The sequence below is a fragment of the Crassostrea angulata genome, chromosome 10, assembly GCF_025612915.1.
Source record: "Crassostrea angulata isolate pt1a10 chromosome 10, ASM2561291v2, whole genome shotgun sequence".
Taxonomy (NCBI): Eukaryota; Metazoa; Mollusca; class Bivalvia; order Ostreida; family Ostreidae; genus Magallana; species Magallana angulata.
The window spans coordinates 7,457,600-7,484,205 of record NC_069120.1 but is presented as its reverse complement, the minus strand read 5'-3'; the positions used below and the strand labels follow the sequence as shown (position 1 = coordinate 7,484,205).

Here is a 26,606-nt window from a genome sequence, read left to right as displayed (position 1 = left end):
ACAAGAACACGATGGCTAAATCTTGGGATAACGTAGAAGCTATTCCTCATAATGAAGTGTTTGCCTACCATCACCTCGGAGAGATCCAATTCTACTCTTAAATAATATAGGGTAAGTCATGCAAAGAAACTGGAGGATGTAATTTGTGATCAGTGCATGGCAGCTTATTATTTGTTTGAGCTCACGTAGTGAGCTTTTCTGATCACACTATGTCAGTCTGTCTGTCTCTCCCTCTGTCGTTAAACTTTTTTTTTTTACATTTTCGACTTCTTATGAAAATTTATCTTTCAAAATCTGACCCCAAAAAAGCTGGTATACTTGTGTGAAAGCATCATATAGTAATATATGAAGAAATATCTTTCAAAATATTCTTCTAAAAACCATTTGCTTAGAAAAGATGTACCCTTAGTGATAACTTCCTCAGATAGCGTAGATTTCGGTTTGTGAAAATCGTGATCTTCGGGGGTAGGGAGGGGCCACATTGGGTAAGGGGTCTAATTTTACAAAAAAAAAATTATATAATTCTAAAATAATCAAATGTTATTGCAGTATAGATTATATGCAACATATTGACATATTGTTTATGCTTATTTTTTTAGACTGTGGAAAATTGTTAGGTATATGACTCCATATAAATGCTGATTTTATTATGGCTATCTTTGTTTAGGTGAACGGTGTTGCCCATCGGCCTCTTGTTTTTAAAACTGTATATCCCTGAACCATGAATCAGATAATTATACGTACAAGCAGTCGCTTAGAAAGTGAAGGGGCATTTCCTTTCACATTTATAAAACAAATCAAATGTGACAAAAGGATGTGAAATGAATATTGAAGCAAGCTGTAGAGAAAAAGTCTTAAGTTTATAAGTCACTCTGTTTAACTTTTTCTGGTCATTATTTCCCCTTGTCCTACATCGGCCATAAACTTAAATTTCAATTATTATCACATTTTTTTTTCAGAAACGACCAAGTCAGCTCTAATCAAATTTGTAGAGAAGTATCCGTATTACTATTATTGTATTTTTTGTAATTGAAGTAATTAGCTACCTAGTCTAGATACATAGGTCCTAGTTAACACTCTTGATGTTTGAGAGTTGGGAGCTTGTCATTGATTTTTTTGGGGGGCGACAGGAAGTGCTTCATCTATCTTTATTTGAAAAAAAAGGAATGTTTAAAAAATTCTCTGTAAACCCCAAAAACAAGTTAGCTGATAGCAAAGTCAATAGAAAAAACAGGTAATGAATAAATTGAGAGTGGCTGTATATGTACATTGTAGGTAATACATTATATTTAAGGTAGATCTGTGGACCAGGTAAGTGATTTAATTCTAAACGAAGATCCAGCGTAAAGAAACAAAACTCCAAATTAAAATATTTCTATTGTTCATGTTTTTGATATTTTCTTATGTTTCATATTAATAGTGATCAAATCCATCATGTGTGGATCTAGAGGGGAGGTCAGGGGGTCCAGACACCCCCCCCCCCCCCGCAAAATTAAGATTGCTTTAAATTACATTATAAGATTAAGATTACCACCCCGCCCCCCCCCCCCCACCCCCCCCAAAAAAATGCCGAGGACACGCCCCCCGGAAAAAATTATTTGAAACATTGCTTATATACATGTTTTGTTTTTTTTTTTGCCTATACTCTATTTTTTCTAATTTACTCGAAGGAGCGATAGTAGCATCGCTCCTTCGCCTTCGCACTTTCACCTTCGCAACTTCGCACTCTCGCATCTTCGCCTTAAAAAAGAAAGTGCAAAGGTCGAAGTGGCCCCATCGCAACACCATACTTTTTAGCCCTCCCCCAGCTAATTCCCTGCAAAGTCTTAAAAGGGTCGACATTCCGTACCGTGTACATGTTGCAACACCACATGTCAGAAACTTCACAGTTTATAGTTGACTTTGTCCCATCCATCTACTTTTTGCGTTATTTCACCTCTGTAACTTTCATATTTCACTGTGGAAAGTCAACACAAAAGTCATAGCCGAACGTTCCGCATTTTACTTCTGATTTACATGTACTTAACATTAGGGGCTTACATATTGCATACCAATTTCAACAAGAGACATCCCTCTAACTAATAATATGCAGCAACGCTCAATTTTATACAAAAATATTTGAAACTATCCACCTTGCTACCTAAAACACCAAGTTTGTTGGCATGTGATTGCATGACCGGAAATAATAGAAATATACGTAGCAAAGTTGCCATCAAAAATCAAATTGTCGAATCAAATCATGTTTTAAGTAAGACGACTTTATTTGACTTCATTTATTTTCTTAAATCGCGTGATTTTAATGTCTGATTAAAAAATGCCATATTTCGGTAAATTTTTAAATATTTTGTTTCGCTAATTAAATCTTAAAGTTTGCCCAACTATCTACATTGTATATTAATTTTAATGATGTTTACACTGTTCATTAAGATAAAAAGATATAAGAGATTTAAAAAATCGTACTTTAACTTGCGTAATATTTGAAGGTAGCGATTGTCGCAGATAAAATGCAGATTGTATTTTAAACCAATGCTTGCTACCTTTATAGCCACAATAACAAAGCCCTTTATATTATAATTAAACATAACATGATGTTCAATAAATTGGATAAAATGGTTTTTGGTAGGTGACGAAACATTACATGTACTATCCTTCGAATGCAGTGCTTTAAAAAAAGAATACTAATCAAAAAAAATTTAAAATGCAAGTCTGGATAAGGAAAAGTTGCCGATCACAGTAGTTTGTTCAATAAAAATTCCCACCATCTAGGATCAATTGTTTGTGTACAACCAGGGAGCGGTAACTGTTATCTCCGTTATCTTGATAATCTCAGAGTTTTAAGGCAAATACAAAGGTTGCACGCATGATAAGTGTCTTTTTTGTCGTTAAATACAAAACCAAAAACCTGTTTGTAACGTTTAGGTGGTAAACCGTGTACCTATTTAGTATTCTATACATACCGACGAAAAAATATTTAAGCTCTATATAACATGTATGGGTTAGAGTTTTTTTTTATTAGATTTGCACCAACTATTACACTATCAACACTTTATAAATTATGCAAGCAATATTGTTGTCGTTGCATAAACATGTTAGTTATTGTAGTACTTGTACGTTACGCGATGTTAAAAGTCCCGTAAATAAATCAACTGGTTTTTTCTTGTGTTGCATTTTTGGGGTTGGGTGGGTTATTGATTCACGCCAGAAAGTAAACAAAACGTAGCAAGAAAAAAGGTGAGGGGTAAATTACGTTTATATTATTATGAGTAAGAATTGACGAAAATTAAAGAAAATGAAATTAAAGGCCATATTCGATAAGGTCCAATATCTGCCCCCCCCCCCCCCTTCACAAATTTTATTTTAAAAAAAAATTATATCCTACTGATATTTTGAGAGCATATAAAGCTTCATTTCTCTTGCCTTCATGACGTCATGTAAATGGGCCGGTTTCCGCAAATTCTCATCAATAACATTAAAAAAGTTTTTCTTCATATATTCAGCAGTATGAAATATAAAACGCATCGTTGCTCCAAAACCATTTTCACATATATTATTGTTCACATAATTTTAAAGATATAAGAAAATGCTCAAATTTTAAACTTAAAATGTTTGGATTATATCTTTACAACATGATATATGTTAAAATTACAGGTAGATCTGATGGGTAATTCGATGAGCAGAAAACAAGCTATCAGTCAGCTGATTGTATGATCTAATCAACAAATAAAGAATTAGATTACACAGAAATCGACATCTGGGATATTGTTTTATCTACATTTTCCAGCAGTGTCTTTGTCAGAGATAACAATACGAATCAAATTTGTATCGTATACATAGTTAATCATGCTAATGCATATGAGTAACTGTTGAGGCACAAGCGGGGTTTGTTATACGAAATGAAAAAAAAAATGATTTAGTATTCAATCGTACAATTGCTGAAAATTATATAGACATAAGTAAATAAGGAATCATTCTTTGAATATTATGAGGTGATCATTATGATTGAGGCGCTTTCAGATCGATCATAAAGCTCTTCGGATTTTTATTGGTTTTGACCACGCCCCGGGCATAGTGATCATCTCACAATACATGTACTCAAAGAATGATTCCTTCTTCCTTAAATCAAACTTTATAAAAATCAAGTTTGTAATTAATTACATGCAACATTTTACATTTATCATTTTATCCTTGTGACATTGATCAATTTTTGGTCATGTGAAATATTGCTTGTAAATAAATACACACTTATATTGTTAAAAACGAAAGTATACCGGGGAGTTAAACTATTTTTGGACAAGATTCATTTACGAGTATGACCGACTTTTGATAAGTTATGGAAAATCACTCATCCTTAATTACTGTATGAAATTTTATTTAAATGTTAGAGGATTTAAAACGAAAGTACGGGGGATAAAACTATTTTGTTGGAGTGTTAATTTATGTAATCGAGTTCTTGGAATATTTAAAATCATTATCACTGAATTTATTTTGTATAAAAAAGGGAGGATTGATTTATTTGAAATTGCGTAGGGTGCCCTTCCTAGAATGATGAATCCAAGTAAACGTAAGGAGCCCTGTGTAGATCAAACGGCAGGCACGTAGCATCAGGGGGGGGGGGGGCCCAGGGGGGGGGGGGCCTGGCCCCCCCCCCCCCCCACTTTTTCTCGCAGCAACAAATTTTTTAAAATTCACATATAAAAAATGGAATTATCATTGAGTTGCCCCCCCCCCCCCCCCCCACTTTTTTGTGAGTATGTAAAAAATTTCCTTTTTATTTTTTTTTTTTTTTTTTTGCTTGTCAAGATTTTTGGATGAGTCTGCCCCCCCCCCCCCCACTTTCAAAAACGATGCTACGTGCCTGAACGGTAAAATGAATGTTGGATTTAACCCTCAAAATTAGTTATTTACTATCCTTCAATTTTATAAAGAAACAGAACAGTTAATATTTTCAGTAGGTAAGACAATTTACGGTATATCGTTGTAATCTGTGTATATATAAGTAAATCAAGCATTCTATATTCTGTTTAGAGTTATATTAAAATTCGTGATTCATTAACTATAACAATATTTATCGAAAAAAGTTTTGGGGTTGTTTATGAGTCCATAACGACAACTACAATTTTTGGGGGTAACAATGCGACTTGAATTTTTTCAACTTTAACTGCTATGGATGACTGCCAATTTTACCTTATATGTTTATATTTTGGGGAAACAATGATATTTTAAGACGCGACTAATATGGATGAATGCCAAATTCTACCCTGGTTCATATTTCGGTAAACAGTGCAAGGCTGCGTTAGATTGCATGACTACTGCGGCTAGCACAAAGAAGTCAGCGGAACGTGACAGCAAAGTTAAGGGGTACCTGGCTGGTGTAAACCGAACCGCGTAAAACGAGTCTAATCTAAACCAGCATACCACAGGCCTTACAACGAAAAATTTAAAACCCGGAATTATTTGTTTAAAACGTTGAATCGGAGGCGACCTTAAGGGATAAACACTGAAGTCACATGACATCGGACACAGATTGGAGAGATATGATAGTGTCCTAATTAGTAGTTATTTTAGTGGAAAAATACAGCAAACGGAAAGCTGGGAGCAGAACGAATAATACCGGATTACAATTCATTGAAAAGTTCTAAACTTCCGGCTTGCTGCACATGTTAGAAGTGGCTGAAAACTTAAATAAATGGCCACTCTGTTGAAATCTATGGATTTAAAGTCAACGGATTAATTAACAATGCTCGTATGTGTGGAACAATCGTTGTGGGATTATTGTACATTCTTTTAATCTACAGATTTTGAAGACGTGCGAGTTATCTCCCCATAATGAACCGTAAGTATCCAAGCTCTGTACAAGTCTGTTATCTTATCAGTAGTTCGTGTGGGGACAACGACAGTAGGTGACAGCGCTGGAAAGTTATGTACATGTAGATCCTGTCTATACTGTCGCGACATGTCGTCTGATACTAATATGTATTGTTACATGTTCCTTCATTCTACAACAAAGTAAATAGAAGGATCCGCCACTCACTCAGTATCTGGAAAACCATGGCGGAGGAATTAAGTAGATCATGTATGTACAGTAACAGGAAAGAATCCCGTAATCAACTAATTCGTGTTATATATGGTACTCAGCGCCATTCAGCAAGAGACACAGTACGTGATGACCCCATTAACGTTATCAGCAACGCATATCTGTGTGTAATATTAAAGTTTTATTGCCGTATAGAAAATGAAACTACAAGTGTAGAAAGTAGCATTCTCAAAGTTCATCTGTGAATTGAACGACGTCTAAGATATGACCATTTGTAGTGTGGTTTTCCGTGTACGAGATCAAGAAGTAGAGTTTAAGTGGCTACAAAGTGTCGTGACGGCGTAAATTTTATAAAGGTTTTTAAACTGATTTGTAATTGAGTTCTTCTGAATCTTTATACGTTATGGTCCAATCATTTTAGGTATGCTACACGAGGTTGAACTGAACAGCTTGGACGTGTCTAACTTGATGTGGGACATCCAGAAGACATGTGTAACAAATGAGGATATAGAGTATCTGTGGGAAATCAAGCAGGTCTGGCTGGTCAGGAACAAGGAGCTCACAGAGAGATATGAACGGAAGCGGAAGTTGATGAAATCTTTGGTATGAAAAACAGAGATTACATCAATGGTAAAATAAGACTCCGTATGCTGTCAGCAGACGTTAATATGGCGCTGATATTTTGTAGGGAAGGACTGAGGAAGAGACTAAAGATGACCTACTGTTCATGGCTGAGGGATTCAACAATGTCCAGCGAATCTGCGAAATTGGTCCACGCTGTAAGGAAAAGAAAAACAATGTGCTGGGAGATACACAATATGGGATTCATATGAACAGACATTATGATATTTTGACCAGATTTATGGTGTTTAAAAACTTCCAGCAGGCCAATTACCTCGTCATATTAAGGGTAAAAACTCAACTTAGCACTTTATTTATTTTTTGTTTAATTTAAGAAGGTAACACTTTTGATATTTTCAATTTGATGCATTTTATATAGGGTATGCTCGGCCGAGTGAAGAAAGTGAAGCCATTTTTTACCGGGGAATATGGTTGTATAGCTCCCACTCCAAACTACGACTGTCATCTAGCGGAGAACGCGCCTGATTTAACCAGTATTGACATAAGCGATGCCATTGCGTACAATTTTGTAAGTAAATAATCATACATTTACAACAGGTTGAATAAAACAACACTGAAAATTTCAACTCATTTTATTGCTATCTTTTTTAGGCGTACATGTACGAATATGATGAAGAGACAATTATACCAATGAATTATCCAAGCCACGTACTACCAATCGCAGTTTTACGGTTGCATCGAACAAGGAACAGGCTAGATCGAACAGTATTGTTAAACTACACAAGAGAGAGAGACCTTGCACTTAGTAAAAATATACAGCGGCTCAAAAACGAAACTAAGCCCTTAAAACATCTACCAAGGTCAGCGCCTCATAAAAAATATGTAGTGGAGGGAAGGCGGTCTGGAACAAGGCTGATATCGGATGTACCAATAGAACCGCCATCTGAAAAACCTCCCGGGGAGACCACCAAAAAACTGGAAAAGTTTCGTAGACCCTCCGCTCTGTCGGGGGGGACTGGCATGGGGTATATGTTTTTCAGACGACCTTTTAATAAAATGCCTACAACGTGGCAGAGAATGTTTGGTTTCCATTCCAAAAGGAAAGGAAAGAGTTCACATTCTCCCAAGAAACGTGTTAGAGATCGATCAAGGTCAAGGTCACAAAACAGGGAGCCTGAAAAACGCAAGCGATCGAGGACCAGGAGTCCGAAATCGTCATCGTCAAAATCCCGGGAGAAGAATTTGTTTGAATTATTTGATAATTCTAAACAAAATCAAACAAGTGATAGCTCATCTGATGATGAAAAATCGAATAATGGAGTAACAAAACAAACAACAAAATGTGTTGTTGTCGACAAAAAACCTTCAATTAGCAGTATTGATACAGGATGTAAGAAAACTGTGGATCAGAAAAGCTCAGGAAATCACACACCAACACAAGATGAACGTCAATGTAATGATGTAAATATCGATGTGTCATCAATAAAGGAACATGGAAGGAACACAGGATCAGACCCTTATGTCAGACATGACTCACAACTTTCAAGAACGTGTTTAGATCAAAAGCGTCAGACCATTCAAGATCATGGTAGCACGAAGTCACGGGAATTGTCAAACAGCGTCACCCCAGAGAGAAAGCCGTCTGATCATGGCTCGCCCCATGTAGACGCGGTAAAGGTAGCTTCTTCAGAGACAAGGAAAAGGAGTGCTTCATCAAAAGACAATGAAACTGACCTCACTTATAAGCTTGTTAGAATTACACTTGACGAGCCAGATGCGCCTAGTATTTATCATGAATTAAGGGGTATTAGAATCCCATCGGGTGAGAAAAAGACTGTGAAAGATCCAAGAATACTACGTGCAATGGGTCATGTCATAGAAACACCCGTCATGGCTGGGTTTGGTCCATTTTTACGTCGTATAAAAGAGGAGCCTCCTGAAGATGAGTCTTATGGAGAAAAATCAGAGAAAAGGACAAAGAACATTCTTCCAGTTGAATTCATCAAAACGGAACCAGAGTACGAACAGACAGAAGATGATGTTGAAAAAGCATTAAACGAGCTTAATAATGCTATAAAAGCCATTCAAAATAATTCGTCTGTAGACACGGATGTTGTCAAAATAAAGAAGGAGCCTGGGGAGACAGAGAATTGTACAGATGGAAAAACTCGTGCTGAAGCACAATCAGGAAAACAAACTGATAAAGAAAGAGATAGAGAACGAGAGAGCAATACGGATGATTTTCTTCCAAGGAACATGGGATTTTCTTCATATCTACCTGAATATAACGATGATTTTGAACGAACAGCCCGTGTATTAACAGAAGTATTTAGCGAGAAGGCAGCATCGCCTACTAAAAAGGTACATATGAGCATGTCTGATTACTTTGGTAGCAGTAATCCAAATGTTTACCTTAATTCAACGAACAAAGGTAACATAGAAGGGAAGTTGTCTGATATCAACTCTAGTTGTGAACCAACTAGATCTGTGCAAGTTCCCAAGGAAAACGCAGAAAAGAAGGAAAATAACAGTGGTAAAGCAAAGGAGCTCATAAAAACAAAGTCGTCTGCCAAAATTCTAGAGTCCAACAAAAAAGAAAAACACAACGAAAAGATATCTACAACATCTACAACATACTCGAAAACAGTTAAACAGAAAAAGTATGATTCAAAACATAGTATTGCATCTGAAAAACAAAAAACGAAAAAACCAGAATTCGACAGCAACGAAAAATTAAATGTACAACGAAACAAATCGAGATCACTCAAAACGAGAAGTAGATCTCGTTCACCTGCATCTCAGCCGCGCAAAAGACCAATAGAAATCAAACGAAAACGAAGTCGATCTAGATCTTTAAGCAAATCTGATCGGGATCGAGGTCGTACCAGATCCAAATCACCACATCTTAAAAGGAACAAACAGGAGAAACATTTCTCAAGATCTCCCTCGTTAGATAAATCAAGTTTCAGGAGTAGACCAGAATCGCACAACTCTAGAGAAAGGAGAAGGTCTAGAAGTGTTAGTCCGTTTTGTTCTAGATCGAATAGTTCTCAAGATAGTGGAACGAAGAGCAGTTATAAGATGACCAGCAACACTAGCAAAGACAGCAAATCCACTAGAAGGTCTCTAGCTGAAGAAATATTTGAGAGAGAGAATTCACCCGGACGGTTGAAATATCTCGAAGAACGAAAGAAAATTGACATTTCAAGACGATTTATAACCAAAGCTAAACATTACAAAGAAGAAATTACAAAACTGTATAATGATCATACGGGAGGAAATATGTCTAATCCCATGGCGTTCAGCAATATGCAAATGAGACCCGAAGACAATCTAAACATTTACAACAACCACAGAAGTTCATATGTTGACCTTACAATGGAGACTGAAACTAGATTTTCAGAGCGGAAACAGCCAACGACCAACGACGAAGCTGTTGTGAATACAACCCTGTCGAAAGCCATGACAAGCTTACTAAAGAAAATAGTTTTCAGAGACAACAGTAACCAAGACGACAGCGCTGAGGGCAGAATGGCAGATATGGTCATCGAGCTGGTGAAAGATCAGATGAGCAAGGAATTAAAATCTGAAGTAATGCCTACCATAGCGTCTACTGCTGCCCAGCCAGTACATCCATTTGTGCCATATTTAAAGCAAGAACGGAGTGTGGAATCTCTGTACACCTCAAATCCTTGGCATTCCACTATGTCAGGCAGTGCTACAAATGAAGTGTCCAGTGGTTTAGACTTCCCTGATGACTTCCTTGAGCAGCACTATCACGATGAGAGAGCAGACAGTGGAACAAATGTTTCTTTTTCTCCAAGGGCACCATTCATGCAGCGGGTACACTCTGGGTTCTCTCAACCAGACCATCACAGCAATACCCCTCACACAACATTCAGAGGGAAATTGTTATCATTAAAGACGACGAAGAAGACGAGGGGATCGTCCTACAGGGGAAGACTGAGTTCGTCTCGTGGAAGTTTCCGGACAAGGGGGTTTAGAGGAAGCTACAGATCAAGAAGCGGTGGACATTCCAATCATCGATCTTCATCCTATCATCGCACTTTTAAGGATAACAGCAGCTATGACAAAAGATGAACTGGTTGTGAATATTATCATTGGATCATCCTCATAACTGTATTATTCCCTAAAATCAGTGTGCTTAGTGGATTGAACAGGATACTTTTAATTTCATTTTTATATCACTGTATTTGCAAGAGTAATTTGAATTTTTAAACATCGTATGAATAAAAGCAATTCATGATCAGGTTTATTTTACAGTTTCCGCAACTAAAGCCAAGTTTATTGATATCAAAATTAGTTCTAGACCAATAATCCGAAAGGTTAAGTATTAATAAAACATTTTTAAGCAGAATATGTACATAATATACTCACTCTGCTTTAACACATTTACTCACTAAAAAGACATGCAAGTCTACAAGTAATACCATATTAATCTGCGTTACAAGAAAACCTCATGTTTTCTGTTTTAAACGTCTAAACATCAAATATAAGCGATAGTGTATTATCTACATCATGATATGATTCAAAAGTGCATTATGTTATTTTATGATATGTTTGATATTACCCATTTTCAAATCATGTAAATGATATGGTTCAATATTGAAATGATACCTAGATATCAAGTAAAACATTTTTCTATCGTTTGATAAGACAGGATATTTTTAGTATGATACGATATTGATATGATTTTATTGTATCATACCATACAATATGATACTGCATTATATGATGCATTATTAAAAAATATTATACTACCTCTTTTGATGCGTTACTGTATCATGATATTTGTATCGTATCATATCATGAAGCAGTATAATATGAAGTTATATGACTCAATTTCAGCATCATTGACAGTGGGGGTCATGCTCTGTATTTGAAGAAACGCTTGTGTATTAAATCTAAAGTTACATAAAACAGGAGTCACAAATGGCCAGGACAGTATTTTCTACCAACATTCAAACCTGCTTTTCACAATTCATTAAACTTAGATCCGCCCCAACATCTGGATTATATCAAAACTTAGATATGGTCATAAAAGAACACCAACTCCAAACATAGGTAATCATAGATTACAAAGCTCATTGAAACGAGGCATCACCTATATGAGACCATCTTCATCATAACACACACACCCACCCACGCATATCTATTTATGAAAATCATACATGTAGTTAATGATCTCTTATATCAAGACATTGGATACAGTTTCGTGGTTTGACCCAATATTATATGATACAATATCAAATGCTACAACATATGTAATACTATATAAATAGTGCCTGTTTTGGAGGGTAACAATTGAAATTGTTATACTTTCATGTTAAATACTGAAATCTGATTGGTTAAGACGCAGTTAATAATATTTACTATTACCCTCAGCGTTAGCAACGCACTTGGCAACGGGTAACATTAAAAAATGTTATATGCGCGAAAATTATGCGCGTACGGTTCGCTGTAGAATTCACGTTATTCCTATATAAAAGCAGTAAAATTTTCTTAAAAATTTTAAAAAAGACATTCAGTATAACAAAATAAATAGTGCCTGTTTGGGAGGATAACAGTTGAAATTGACACCCCTCGAAAACCATTGTCAACCTCCGCTTCGCGTCGGTTGACAATGGTTTTATCGGGGTGTCAATTTCAACTGTTACCCTCCCAAACAGGCACAATTTATATATTGACACCCCGAGGAAACCATTGTCAACCGACGCCACGCGCCGGTTGACAATGGTTTACGAAGAGTGTCAATTTCAACTGTTATCCTCCCAGACTGGCACTATTTATTTTATTATACTGAATGTCCTAATTTTAGAGATATTTTTACTGCTTTTATATAGAAATGACGCGAATTCTAATTCAATTTCAACTGTAATCCTCCCAGACTGGCACTATTAATTTTATTATACTGAATGTACTAATTTTAGAGATATTTTTACTGCTTTTATATAGAAATGACGCAAATTCTACGGCGAACCGTACGCGCATGTAACAATTTGTGTAACAAGTGTGTTGCTAACGCTGAGGGTAATAGAACGGATTATCATCTGCGTCTTAACCAATGATATTTCAGTATTTAACATGAAAGTATAATAAAATATATCGTATATAAAGTGCATCATATCATAATACAAAGTTCATTATTATTTCATGTATTTTACAATATCATATCACTCTATAAAATATCAGGATATTATAATATATTGTTATACTTTCATGTTAAATACTGAAATCTGATTGGTTAAGACGCAGTTAATAATATTTACTATTACCCTCAGCGTTAGCAACGCACTTGGCAACGGGTAACATTAAAAAATGTTACATGCGCGAAAATTATGCGCGTACGGTTCGCTGTAGAATTCACGTTATTCCTATATAAAAGCAGTAAAATTTTCTTAAAATTTTTAAAAAGACATTCAGTATAACAAAATAAATAGTGCCTGTTTGGGAGGATAACAGTTGAAATTGACACCCCTCGAAAACCATTGTCAACCTCCGCTTCGCGTCGGTTGACAATGGTTTTCTCGGGGTGTCAATTTCAACTGTTACCCTCCCAAACAGGCACTATTTATATATTGTATCATATAATATGATATAATTTCATATCATGTTTCATCACATGTTACAATATCATATAATATTATATAAATAGTGCCTGTTTGGGAGGGTAACAGTTGAAATTGACACCCCGAGAAAACCATTGTCAACCGACGCGAAGCGGAGGCACTATTTATTTTGTTATACTGAATGTCTTAATTTTAAAGAAAACATCACTGCTTGTAGATAAGAATAACGTGAATTCTAAGGCGAACCGTACGCGCATGATTTTCGCGCATGTAACAATTCGTAATGTTACCCGTTGCTAAGTGCGTTGCTAACGCTGAGGGTAATAGAACAACTTATGAACTGCGTCTAAACCAATCAGATTTCAGTATTTAACATGAAAGTATAACAAAAGATCATATTATATATTACAGTATCATATCATGTGATACAATATCATATTATATGATAATACATAAATAGTGCCTGTTTGGGAGGGTAACAGTTGAAATTGACACCCCGAGAAAACCATTGTCAACCGACGCGAAGCGGAGGTTGACAATGGTTTTCAAGGGGTGTCAATTTCAACTGTTATCCTCCCAAACAGGCACTATTTATTTTGTTAAACTGAATGTCTTTTTTAAAATTTTTAAGAAATTTTTACTGCTTTTATATAGGAATAACGTGAATTCTACAGCGAACCGTACGCGCATAATTTTCGCGCATGTAACATTTTTTAATGTTACCCGTTGCCAAGTGCGTTGCTAACGCTGAGGGTAATAGTAAATATTATTAACTGCGTCTTAACCAATCAGATTTCAGTATTTAACATGAAAGTATAACAAAATATTATATCATATAATTCACTTCATAGGAATCATGATAATATACACGTATATCATAAATTACATCTATAAAGCCTTGATGAAGGAGTTCAGTTCCTGTATCTAGGGCTTGCCTTATGTTTCAAAACCAAAGTTGAGTGTGCCATAATAGTCAGGACAATTTTTTTTCCAACAATTAAACCTGTATCTAACTACTCAAAACACTTACACCTGCTCAAGCATCAAGATAATTGTGATCAAGCTTTTTATCTGAAGATATCTCTATTTATATCAACTGTTTTAGTCTGACTTGGTATGAACAAAATAATAATTTACTTCATTTCATAACCAGTTCTAAGCCCCTAATTTAATTTGAGTTGTTTTAAATTTCTAAACCTGCCTAAGGGTCTAGATAATCAAGATCACTCTCAGTATCTTAGTTATATAATTCAACCTTGCAAGTTTCAAGAAGTACTATTATAATTTACATAAACAAGTAGCAAGCTCCAAAAACCTTAACCTCCTCCAGCATCCTACACTTATGGCTCAGCATCCAAGCCTGTGAATTGCATGGGTATCGCAAGATGCATCATCTATCTAAATTTGTTAAAGATTGAATCATTAATAACGAAGATTTGTCTATAAAAGGGCACCTGCTCCAAAAAGTTTGACCAGTTCCAAAAACCTCAACCTCATCCAGCAACAAAAGCCTATGGCTCAGATTCAGCATCCAAGGTAATGCAGTGCATTATTTAACCAGCTGCAAAAACCTTTACCTCATCCAGCATCCGAAACCTATTGCTCAGATTCAGCATCAAACGCTGTGGTATGCATCAGTATCACAAGATGCACCATCCACCTATGTTTGGTGAAGACAGGACCAGTGGTAACTTGCATAAGGTCATCAAAGGGCACCTGCAATAACTATAACATGCTCCAAACATCTCAACCTTCTCCAGCATCTGAAATTTATGGGCCAGATTAAGCATCCTAGACTTTCAGGTCCATAAGCAGGTCCAGATGCATCATCCATACAAGGTTGGTGGAGATAGTACAAGTACTAATTTAGATACAGGACCATCACCAAAAACCTCAACCAGGTCCGAATGCCAATGGCGAGGGTATGGTATAGCATAAGCTCCCCCTGACTTCGTCTCGGTGAGCAAAAAACCTTATACCTCCTCTGGCATCTGAAACCTTTTAAAATCGGCATTCAAACATGTTGTTCATGTATTTAAGCATCATAAGATACACAATCAGTTAGGTAAAGATAGGACCAGTAATAACTCTATGATATTGCCATCCACAGGCACACTTCTCCAACATATAAAACTTAAAGCTCAGATCAAGCATTCAAACCTGTCAGGGCAGGGGCGTTTTCAGCAGAGCGAGTGCTCGCCAAAATATTGCAGGGATAGGGAATTTTGGCGAGCGCTCGCACGTGTACTTGTTTAAAGCTGACCATATACTGTGTTTGTGAATTACCTGTTTTTGGCGTTAGTATTCTTCTATTTGTAAAATTTTATCATTTCACCCCCATCGAGTAACACGGCGAGGGAAATTTGATGGGCAGTGCCCATTTACAAGCGGTTTTCAGCTTTAATAAGATGTCCATTAATGTAAGTTTGATGAAGATAGAACCAGTACTACATGTTATAACTTAAATATGGCCATCAAAGATCTACTATTTAAAAACCTGAACATCCTCCAGTGAAATTTTTGGCTACAGTATCCAAGTCCCTTTAGTCCGTAAGTATGATCAGATGCAACATTCATGCAAGTTTGATAAAGTAAGAACCTGTAATAACTTAGATTCAAGACCTGCTCCAAAAACTTCGAGGGTAAAGCATAATAAAATTAATGATAAATTGATACATTTCAGTATAAAAAGACTGCTAGAACTTTGGATTTAGCACCATAGGTTTATTACACTTTGTAAACATAACAAATTCCAAGCATCTAACACTACAGGATTCTCTGTGAAGAAGCTCAAGCTCCTCAAGGCAAACATAAAATAACCATAAACAGAACCGTACATTCATGTTGTCATAAAAACACATTTTACAGAAACAATTTCTCGCAACCTGTTGGCTTCTAAAACATAGCAAATTTCAATAGCATTAATAAACTGCTTAAGACTTTTAAAAAATGTAACATACAGAAAACATATCTTTTATACTACTATATCTACACAAATGATAAAACAGACTTCAATAATTCTTATCACAGAATTTTACCAAAATTCTACACAGCTCAGAATCCTCTATACATATTGGTCCCCGCAAATGAGAATTCAAAAGAATGAAGACATATACAAGAACAAAATAAAATCATGCTCATTTAGAAAAGAATATATGTAAAGGATATGTCTTGAATTTCAATATTTTAACTACATACAGTACTAAAACATTAATGATTAACAATCTTAAAAATAAGACACCTCTCTGGTTTTCTATAAAATTTTAAACAATATTATTTTCATATTTTAAGTTGAATCTTATATTTACCCAGAAATACAATTATTTTTACAAGTGTCTAGGATGTGTAATTCTACCAAGACTGATTCATTGTTACCAATGTTCAAGGAATACTGAATGAGTTAATATAATGATAATTCTAAAAATTGTTGTCAAATGTTTTATACATTGCCAATGTAATAGAAAACATGATGCTTAGTAATATCAATGATGCATATGTTTAATTATGGATTAAGTACATTTGAATAATAAATACAATACCAAAGATTTTTGAAAAATACAGATAATAAATCAAATATTTGGGAAATAAAATACTTGACCAAGGCCAACAGGATAAATTTGTGTTTGTCAAGATAGACCCCCCCCCCCTTCAACTTCATATTCACTGTCTTGGTTTCATTCCAATTTACAAATATCTTGCACAGGTATTTCGTGCTTTATACTATAGGACATATATTTTGTAATTTAGATGCTTACATAATCACCAGGATAAAAGATTTTAAAGATACACATTGTATAACTAGCAAAGTACAAACTTGTATGTACATGATCTTTTCATAATTTTCAAAAATATGTTACAACCATGGATTTCTTGATCAAAATAAATATAAACAACATATTGTCAAGGTCTATAAGAACCTTCCTGTGTCTCAGATTTTTCAGTACCAGTTATCCTGACAAAACTGGGGATAAATGTCCTGACTTCTGTCTTTTCCTATAGGGTTCACATCAGTACTGCCTCTGCAGGTTTTAGGCAAATGCCTTTGGTAACTGTTATAATTCTGTGTATCTTGATAAATTGGAGACAGATTTTTGTTGTAATAGTTTGAGTGCATAGAGTTTGTTGATAATGTTTTGAATTCTTTGTCAACTGCATTGAAACTTGGGGAGTTGCACCTGCTATCCTCTCTTAACACCGCTCCAGTCTTGCCACGGGAAAGTTGGATTCCATCCGGTGATTTTTTCTTCTGAAACTTGTGCTTTGCATCATACTTGTGGAATTTTATGTCTTTTTTCTCACTATTCTTTCTCGATGCTGATAATTTGAATGTATTTACTCTGCCATGACTTTCACTGGTCTCCATTTGCTTTTGAGATCTGTTTTTAAGACGCGGATCATAGACATTTGGTACAACTTCCTTTTTCCTACGTGAATGTTCATATTCAAAACACTGCACGGCTCCAACACATCTGTTTCGTACATTTTCGACAAGATTGGGTGAAACAGACTTCAAAGTGTCCACATTTTTACTTTCCAAAATCAAGCTGGAGCTATTTTTTGTATCATGTTGTTCTTTATTCATACGTGTGGTGTCCTTTAATTCCACAACATTTTTATTCTCAGTATGCTCATTGCTTGTATCTTTCATCGCACAAACATTCAATCTTTCCTGTTCTCTCTTCATTTGATTTGACTTCCTGGCCTCTAGCAACTTTTTTGTGTAATCAAAAAGCCAATCTTTGTGCCACAACAGTACTTTATATTCCATAATATGATTAAGCATGCAATAATCTGGTCTTTGGAGTCGTGGATCAGTTGGAAGCTCCTTATCATCTCTTTCCACAACAGTTTTGGGAATGTGGCGAGGTTTCACACCACCCTTCAACAGGGTTCTTCCCTCAAAGAGCATTAAAGTGTCAGAACCATTATGTTCTGATGCAATGGATGAAGGTGTGGATTCTCCTTGCTGCAAACTACCGTGATAACCACTGGGTTTATTTGTTACTGCATCTTCTTTGTTCTTGTGTTCTGCATGTGAATTTTGTCGCAACTCATGATCAATGGTGAATCTCTTTTTTGGTGGAACACTGTTCTGTTCAGCATAGAAAAATGGTCTTTTTGGAGCTTCAGATGTATTGTTGACTAACTTTGCATTAGTCAATGGAACAGAGTTGTTTGCAACATTGTTGTAGGATCCCTTCCTTCCAATGGTTTCATCACATTTTCCTGCCCTGGTAGAACCCTGATTAAACAGACCATTATCCCCAGCTAAATTTCTATCATGTTTCCCAAATTTTCTTGATGACTCATTTAGACTGTTCTCTATTTTGGATCTTTCATTGTTTTTTAAAGCTAAACCATGATCGTTTATCCCACAAAATGGGGAATTGGATGTGAGCTTCTTGTGTGTAAAACCTGGTGCAATCAAACAGTGATCTTTTCCTTCCAACTTCACACTCACTTTTAAGTTGTCATACTTTCTCTTCAGGATTCCCTTCTCAAAGTCCATGAGTTCTTGGGTCAGAGGGTAGACACCGGTCCCACAAGGGTCTCCTTCACGATTTCCCAATTCTGTAGTGATATTAGAGATTGACCCAAATCTATCTGACAATAATTTCTTGGGCTTCCTGATATTTCCACGATATGATGATTTTGTTCTCTCATCTTTTCCTTCTGTAAGTCTACTGGATGTCATCTGCTTATTTATGTGCAGTGCCATTACCTGAAATTAAATCAAATTAAGTTTCAACACTTCTGTAAGCATGTAGTCATTAAAACCTTATTTATCAACATCAATGCATATAATGCTATACATTGAATGCAATTTTTCTTATATACCGGTAAATAAAACATCAAAGAAAGAAGTATCATCATGTATAGAATGTTTGTTTTCTTTTGTTTTGAACAGGGATGTACAAAGCATCTTGTTTATTACTGCAAAGTGTCTGTAATGATAATGAAAAATATCTGGTTGTCTACTAATCTGGGTCAATACTATAAAGTACGAGATTAATACTATAAAGTTTGATCTCCAATAGGCTAAAGGTTCAAGTTTTCAGGAAACCGAGCAGACATTTCCAAATCATCAGTCACTTGAGTCATGACCTTCAACTATGTGACTTGAAATTAATGGGAGTCATCTTCCTTATAAATAAGCAGGGTACAATCTGACCAACTTTACACAAAGTACCTCTAGTACTGTTATAATATGTGGGGTGGGGGGGGGGGGGGGGAAGAATAAATGAAACTACAGTAAGTTAAATATAAAAGACAGTATATTCTTTGAAAAATTTCTGTATTATTCTGCACAGATCCTTACTTGGCATGCACATTGTACATGCGCGTCTTTCATACAGAGTGCACAACATCTACCGGTACATCTTATTGTAGATCCGGGCTGCACTACATCCAGCACAGCAGATAAGTGATAGTTGATCCAAGAAAGAAACATTGTAAACATCATTTTTATCAGTTTCTAAAAATGCACCATTTTCTAAAGTCCACACTGTCACTGCACGATCTGCTACTGTGTATGGTAAGCGCATGTGCAATGTTATAACAGGACAACACAGGAAAACGGTTTACAATGATCGAGGAGTTTGGACATATCAGTTCCTGGATTTCAGTCTGTTTTGTTTCATCTTTCTTTGGATATTCTCTACCAGTGCAGTGGTTGACATATTATTTGTGTTCAAACACCTTTTTATAAAATTTTCAGTCTAATGTAACATGTTCCGGTAAATAAAATACCTGAAAGCGATGAAGCCTGCATAGTGCTCTCGGTCTTAATAATGCACATTTCATAAATTCATGTCCGACTAAGGTTTAAGGTTCTAAACATTTCTATTACAAGGTATGGTCTAAAGAGCGATTATGAATTTTTTTTTACAATGACCTTGAACTTGCAAAAATGATCTTAGGTCAGTATCACGACACACCCTCAGGTCATATACAATCTATATGTGAAGTTGAAACTTCCTCTGTTTCTCCATCAAAATGTATAGAGCAGACCCAAATCATGCACTTTTTCGACAAGTGACTTAATTTGAACATTAAAAATGACACTGGATTCAAATTCATAAAAACATAGGCATAAGGTCATAAGCAATCTTTGTGTGAAGTGTGACTTTCCAATGTTTCTCTATTAGAAAAGTATAGATGAGACACAAATTAAGCACTTTTCCTTTCAGTGACCTTAAACTAGCCCAAATGACCTTGCTTCGAAATCATGACACATCAACAATCCTTAACAAGTCATAATCAATCTTTGTGTTAAGTTATAGGTTCTATTTCCAATGATCCCCAATTAGAAAGAAATGGACCAGATATTGGAACCACGTTTAGGGTACCCTGTTCACCCTCTCACGATTTTAGGTTGATATGTCAATTCCAGTACTTTTTCTATATAGTGATTTCTATCAATCGGAGCAAAAATGCCTCATATCACTATTCGCATGCCCAGTCTTTTAAAACTCCTTGATCTAGAGACAAAAGGCATTGCGTAGATATCCGAAATGGGCAGTAACATTTCCTAGGTTTTTAAAACAGTTAGAAAAAGTGTATGATATATCTGTTTTAAAATATTGTGTTGTTTTGGTCTTTTTCAATTTTTGAAGATAGTCATTATTCATAAATGCGAACCTTTAAAAAAGACGTTAATTCATGACGCGGTGATGCCACATGTATATCATGCTATAAACATCAATAGCTTGTTGAAGGGGCATGGTCACAATTTTGGTCAAAAATTAATTGTCCGATTTTAATGTTTACATTGCCTAAGTAAGGCATTTTTAATAGGCAACTAAAATTTGAGTATCATCCGTTGAGTTATAAGCGAGTTACAGAGCTTATAATTGTTTGCTACGTAAACAAAGCTTTTATTTACGATACATTTTGAATGTTGAAGTGAAAATTTCAGTTTTAGACCTGAAATGATTGTGTTAAACATTAGAAACTGTTTATTTATGCTTAAAATGAAAAAGAAGATAGACAAATCAGCTTGAAATTTTTTTTTTTTACTGGTATGTCAAACCAAGTCATAATTATCATACCGCGCATTACCGCGGTATTCAATTTGTCTTCACCGCTTGGTGTGTTACAGGACAGACAACATCCAAAATTAAGCATTCAATGCTTAAATATATAAAGTGATCATTTTTATATACATTGTATTTACATTTTCCAGTGTCTTTGCCTGTGATAACACTACGTATCGATTTTGTACTATGTAACTCATAAAGCCAAATTGAGGCGCCAGCGGGGTTTGCTTATATATTATACAAATATTGACTAGGGTTGAGGGCAACATTGATTATATTAGCCAACGAGGGACGAAATATTGCCCAACGTGAAGCGGAGGGCAATATTTTCGTCCCAAGGGGGCTTATATCACAATGTTGCCCGAAAACACAGTCAACATTTGTTTTGTTATATGAAGAAACAAACCAAAATTTAAGAAAGTAATTGAAAACAGATCGCCGTAACTTTCTCAGCTCAACAAAGAATTCACGAATACAATTTTGTGCGGCAAAGTTCATTTCCAAAATATCCTTAGCATCAAACGGTCACTGGTGATATTTCGCCGACTGTAAGAATTAACATACAGATGTTTTACCTGATTTTACTTCACAGTAATTCGCAAATCCTTATATCCGTTATGATAGCAAACCGTCGCATTGCGCGTCCGTTGTTTACTTGCCTTGACTGACTGTCTATTATGACGTCACTTTGTTTTGGAGTCGCGAAGAGTTATTTACGTCATCGTTTACGAATCAACAAATCAGAGGCGATTATTTTAAATACTAGAGGGAATGTTCTCTAGATATTATTCCTATATCAAATATCAAAAAAATATTGACTGGTCAATATTTTTCGGACAAGCTAATATTACAATTATTGACTAATATTCTGTATAGAGTTTTATAGTGAGAATATTTAAATATTTAATCGTACGATGGTTTAAAATTATATAAATATAAGTAATAAGGAATCATTCTTTGAATATTATGAGGTGATAATTTCGGTCAGGGCGTGATCAAATCTATCATAAAGCCCTTTGGGCTTTATTGAATTTGATCACACCCGACCAAAATTATCACCTCATAATACTCAAAGAATGATTCCTTATATCCTTTATTGAAAAATACAACGGATACAGATGACCAGGGAGTAGTTACATAGATATCCGTGATTTCCTGGTAAGTATTTATAAGCTTTAAATCTCCCAATAATGTTAGAACCTTTTTTTTAAATCATATCTTTTTTTCAGAAATACAAGGAAATTTTTATTTTCAGGGCTCAGCACTTGCTGTTTAATTTTTGTTCAACTTAAATTCCTATCGTTTCCTTTATTAACATTTGACATTTAGTGACAATTTTTCATGCAGTTGAATACCGAGTAATAATCAATCAAGTTTGTTCTAACTACTGTATTTATTGTCAGACCAATCATCTTTTTTTCAAACAAAAATTCAGTTATCTTCTCATCTTCGCTAGCCAAGAATTTCTGATCTGCACCGCTCATGAATCCTTGGCATAACGTGTAATCAAAAGTCAGGATTTTTTTCCCTGGATTTTGATTGGGGTTTACTAAAACTGTTTGACCAATCAAAAAATGCAAAACATATCTGATTTAATTGACAATGTTTTTAAACTGTTTTAAATATTCACGAGTGTGTCTCTAATACGAATAGCTAAAAAACCCTATTTTTCAAGTCTTTCTGTTTGAGCCTTTATGATACAGGTAGCATGGATGCAATAACAAGACCAAGTACCACGTAATTGTGTATCAACAGAGGCATGCACTCATAGATGAAGGATTTACGGCTCCCAGTCTTACACCCTTCGAATGAATACACTCTATCTGTAACATTTAACAATATTCCTAATGTGTCATTATCTATGTCTATGGAGGCTGCCATTACTGCACCAGTGATGTTAAAAGTAAGGCATCTTCATCATTTTTGGCTGATTTATAAATTGGCTGGGAGATCACATGACAAAAAAAAATCCCAACTTTTGATAGCACGATATTGTCAATGGTTTGTGAGGAACAGTCCGGATCACAAACCCTTGGCTAGCGAAGATGTATTTTTCTAAAAAAAAAAATGGTTTTTTTTTAGAATATCCCAGACTCTACTCATGCTCCAGTTTATAATAGGCAGTTACACATACTAGAAGCCATTTATAAATTCCGAACTTCAATCCCGACCTTTAATAGGCTACTGTACTATACTAGTACATTTAGAAAATATTGACACAGCTAGCCCTAGCAGCAACATAGAACCATTTTCTTTTCATGGTCATATCCACCAGGAGGAGTCAGCACCACTTTCATATGAAACTTAATCTGCCATAACCAACGCATTCAACACTCAATTTGCAACTCATGTTCTAAACCGGACCACCTGCCATTGCCTTTTTAGAATTCACATAGATATAAAAATGATAGAAAATTGAAAAGATTGAAATAAATAAGTTCTGTCATCAGATGCCCACTGATAAGAAGTCTAAAATAAAGTACGCATATCAATTTATCCAATCTACCAGTATTATTTATAATTCATCCGTCAGATAGAAAAGCAATTTTGCAGTATTTGACCAAGACAACTCAAAATTATAACCACTTTTTAAGTAGTGTTGTATCCTCCCAGAGGAAAGTGCAAACTTTGGCCTTCTGGGTATAAGCTGTCTTAGAATAAACTGACTGACCATCCAGAAAATTTTTCCAGGGGGAGGGAGGTGTCCATGGGATGATATTGTTTTCCAAGGGGGTCTGAGGTCTATTTTTGGGTATTTGACTGCGATTTCCAAAAAGCCCTGTCAGCAAGGCCGGTACAAATTTGTCTGGACCGATAACTTTATGGAAATCATTGGTCCAAATGACCGATGGAAAAATTTGGCCATGATGCTAATTCTTGTCCATTGCGATCGGAATACAAAGGTGAAGGTCAAATAAACAGCAATGGTGGCAATGTCGTTCAAGTTTGTAGAAAAGAGACGTCACAACATCCGGGCCAATTAAAAATATCTTACGATAACACCAATGGTCATTGTGTGTTCCAATCTATGATAAAGTATTTCATTATCATAGTTCAGGCATGCCTGGTCCGCTTATCAGCCAACTTGGAACGGCCAGGGATGTCTTTGTTATTCTTTTATTAACAGCAGCTGCTGTTAAAGAGTTGACATAACAATAGTTAGTGTAGTTAAGACACCAGAGAGTGCCTGTGAGAGAGTTGTTGAAAATGATGTTGGCTCAGAAATTACAAAAGTAGTGGTAAAATGAAAAGACTGGTAATAAACTGACTTATCAGAGGCACTGGACCTGAATACGAAATGGAATTGTGTAAATAACAATAAAAATTATTTCAGTGGTGCACTTTTTTCTTTTTTACATTTATTACACGTTTCTGGTCCGATAGAACTTTGTCCGGTCTGACAGAGCCTTTCACTTTGTCCGGTCTGACAGAGCCTTTCACTTTGTCAGACCGAATGTCTGACAGCGATAAAAATATTTCGACAACTCTGGAAAAAGCAGCAATAATCTTTCACTGCAATGTTGTACTCCTTAGCATAGTTTATCTTTACAAAGAGAAGAAACAAAAAAGGTATGAAAGAACTCTCGCTTTACAATAAACAATCCATCACCTTTTTGATGAATGTTCTATCATCAACACAAAGTAATTCTGGGATTCATTAAAAAATTGTTGATGATGCTTGTATCGACACATTTAGCTTTGGCTTGTTCGTTCTGGCAGTAAGTCAAAAAAGCTTTGTTTGCTTGATTTCATTGTTGCATGAATGTTCCATAACAGCCCCTTTTTAGTCCATTGCCATATGTGCCTCATATTACACTGCCAATCCCAGCAGTCAATAAATTCACCATTTTGTATACAAATCATCCCTAGCTCAGCCTGCAGTCAGAACCCCTAATATGGGAGTCATGAAGAGTCCTTGGGTTAATTCCAACAACTGTTTCACTGAGAAACAACTAGCATATTTTTTAAATGCCTTTGGTCAGCATCACATATATGCGAGATGATCATTTGTTTAAAAAAATTAACTCAACTAAAATGTATACACATGGACATCCGGTACTTTTTTACAAAGTGCAAAAACTTATTATACAAAAAAAATAATAATAATAAAACGTGTAGACCTAGATTCACGCAACACATCACAACTGAATCCTTGCAGGTTTCGCAAAGCACTCATGCAGTGAATTTACGTACACTTCGTGCACTGCTACGCTTCAAGCAGATCATTGATGAACACATAAATGAATTGCCTTATTATAATTTACATACTTCCGTTATTTTTCCTTTCTGTCTTAACCATAAGTATTGTTAATTCTTCCAACTCGACCACTCGCAGGTTTCCTCGCACGCTCGACACCACAAGCAGAAGATCGAAAAATGCGGGAAATTACGGTTCCGATACGTAAACCTCAAAACGTTCGGATGGAATGCACTATTCCGGGATAATTAAAACCCCTTTTTTTCTTTGCCTTTCTAAAGTAGATTTTCGTAATTTATTTAATTAAAGGACTTCGTTTGTACAAAAGCTTCAGAATCTGAGGGAAAAAATGATCTTAGGTGTCGGAACCTACCAGAACATCAATTATTTCTTCCTTTGTCATTTCTCTTCCCAAACTCATCTTGCAGGCTCGATTAATTTGTTTGTGGTGTCGTGGTGATACTTTGAAAACTGCTGGATCCCGCTGAGTTGACCCGTTTGGCTCAGCATTAACCTAGTTAGAAGCTGTTGAAGCAGACACTCATTCCCCGACCCTGTGACCTCACACCAGGAACTGCTGCGTGGGGTCTGTTGTTATAGGGTTATATACCCTTACTGCCAGTTTTTTTTATGTAAACATATATCCTTAGGCTTCAATTTTCCACGTATATGATAAATGCGTTTGTACCGTTTAGCACATATTTCATAATTACTTTTAAAATGAATCGATATATTAATGTTTTTTTTAAACAATTTTCTTATTAAAGTTTTGACCTATTCAAGCAAAAGTCAAATAAAAACCAAACTTGTTTTGATTTTTTTTCATTAGTGTAAATTACAAATAGAATAGATGAAAGTTTTTGCAACTAACTGAATTAGTTATCCTCTCAAAAATATCTGATTGTGCTTGGATTTCACAAATAAGCAGTTCGATCAGTATTGACACTATGAATACATAATTTATAAGGTTCTGTTGTACATTTTCGCTAAAATGATTTTTTAAAATTCTGGCCTGGCAACAATTGAATGGAATTCAAACCTTGAAATGCATATATAAGAACTATATACTGTGTATATATTCTTTTTATTTAATACATGTTGATGTATAAACGTGACCTTCTAAATTTGACAATGTTATGAACACTCATCCAACTACTTAAGCT

The 26,606-nt window shown here is 35.5% G+C and overlaps 2 protein-coding genes across 4 annotated transcripts; one reads left to right on the top strand and one right to left on the bottom strand.

Moving 5' to 3' along the window:
• Positions 1-5,370: 5,370 nt before the first annotated feature.
• Positions 5,371-10,887, top strand: LOC128166557 (serine/arginine repetitive matrix protein 2-like). 3 transcript variants are annotated; one of them, XM_052831809.1, is made up of 5 exons: positions 5,371-5,833; positions 6,456-6,637; positions 6,723-6,944; positions 7,035-7,184; positions 7,268-10,887. In XM_052831809.1, exons 1-5 carry the CDS (start codon positions 5,827-5,829, stop codon positions 10,715-10,717), a joined length of 4,011 nt encoding a protein of 1,336 aa, XP_052687769.1. In that variant the 5' UTR covers positions 5,371-5,826; the 3' UTR covers positions 10,718-10,887. The 3 variants fall into 3 exon arrangements, with proteins under 3 accessions (XP_052687769.1, XP_052687768.1, XP_052687770.1); XM_052831808.1 differs by lacking the exon at positions 5,371-5,833 and adding an exon at positions 5,918-6,073; XM_052831810.1 differs by lacking the exon at positions 5,371-5,833 and adding an exon at positions 6,031-6,156.
• A 5,028-nt stretch (positions 10,888-15,915) lies between these two features.
• LOC128167446 (uncharacterized) lies at positions 15,916-25,925 on the bottom strand. The gene is made up of 2 exons (XM_052833172.1): positions 25,515-25,925; positions 15,916-18,928 (listed from the first exon to the last, which is right to left on the bottom strand). The coding sequence occupies exon 2, from the start codon at positions 18,923-18,925 to the stop codon at positions 17,144-17,146; it is 1,782 nt and encodes a 593-aa protein (XP_052689132.1). The 5' UTR covers positions 18,926-18,928; positions 25,515-25,925; the 3' UTR covers positions 15,916-17,143.
• Positions 25,926-26,606: the final 681 nt, after the last annotated feature.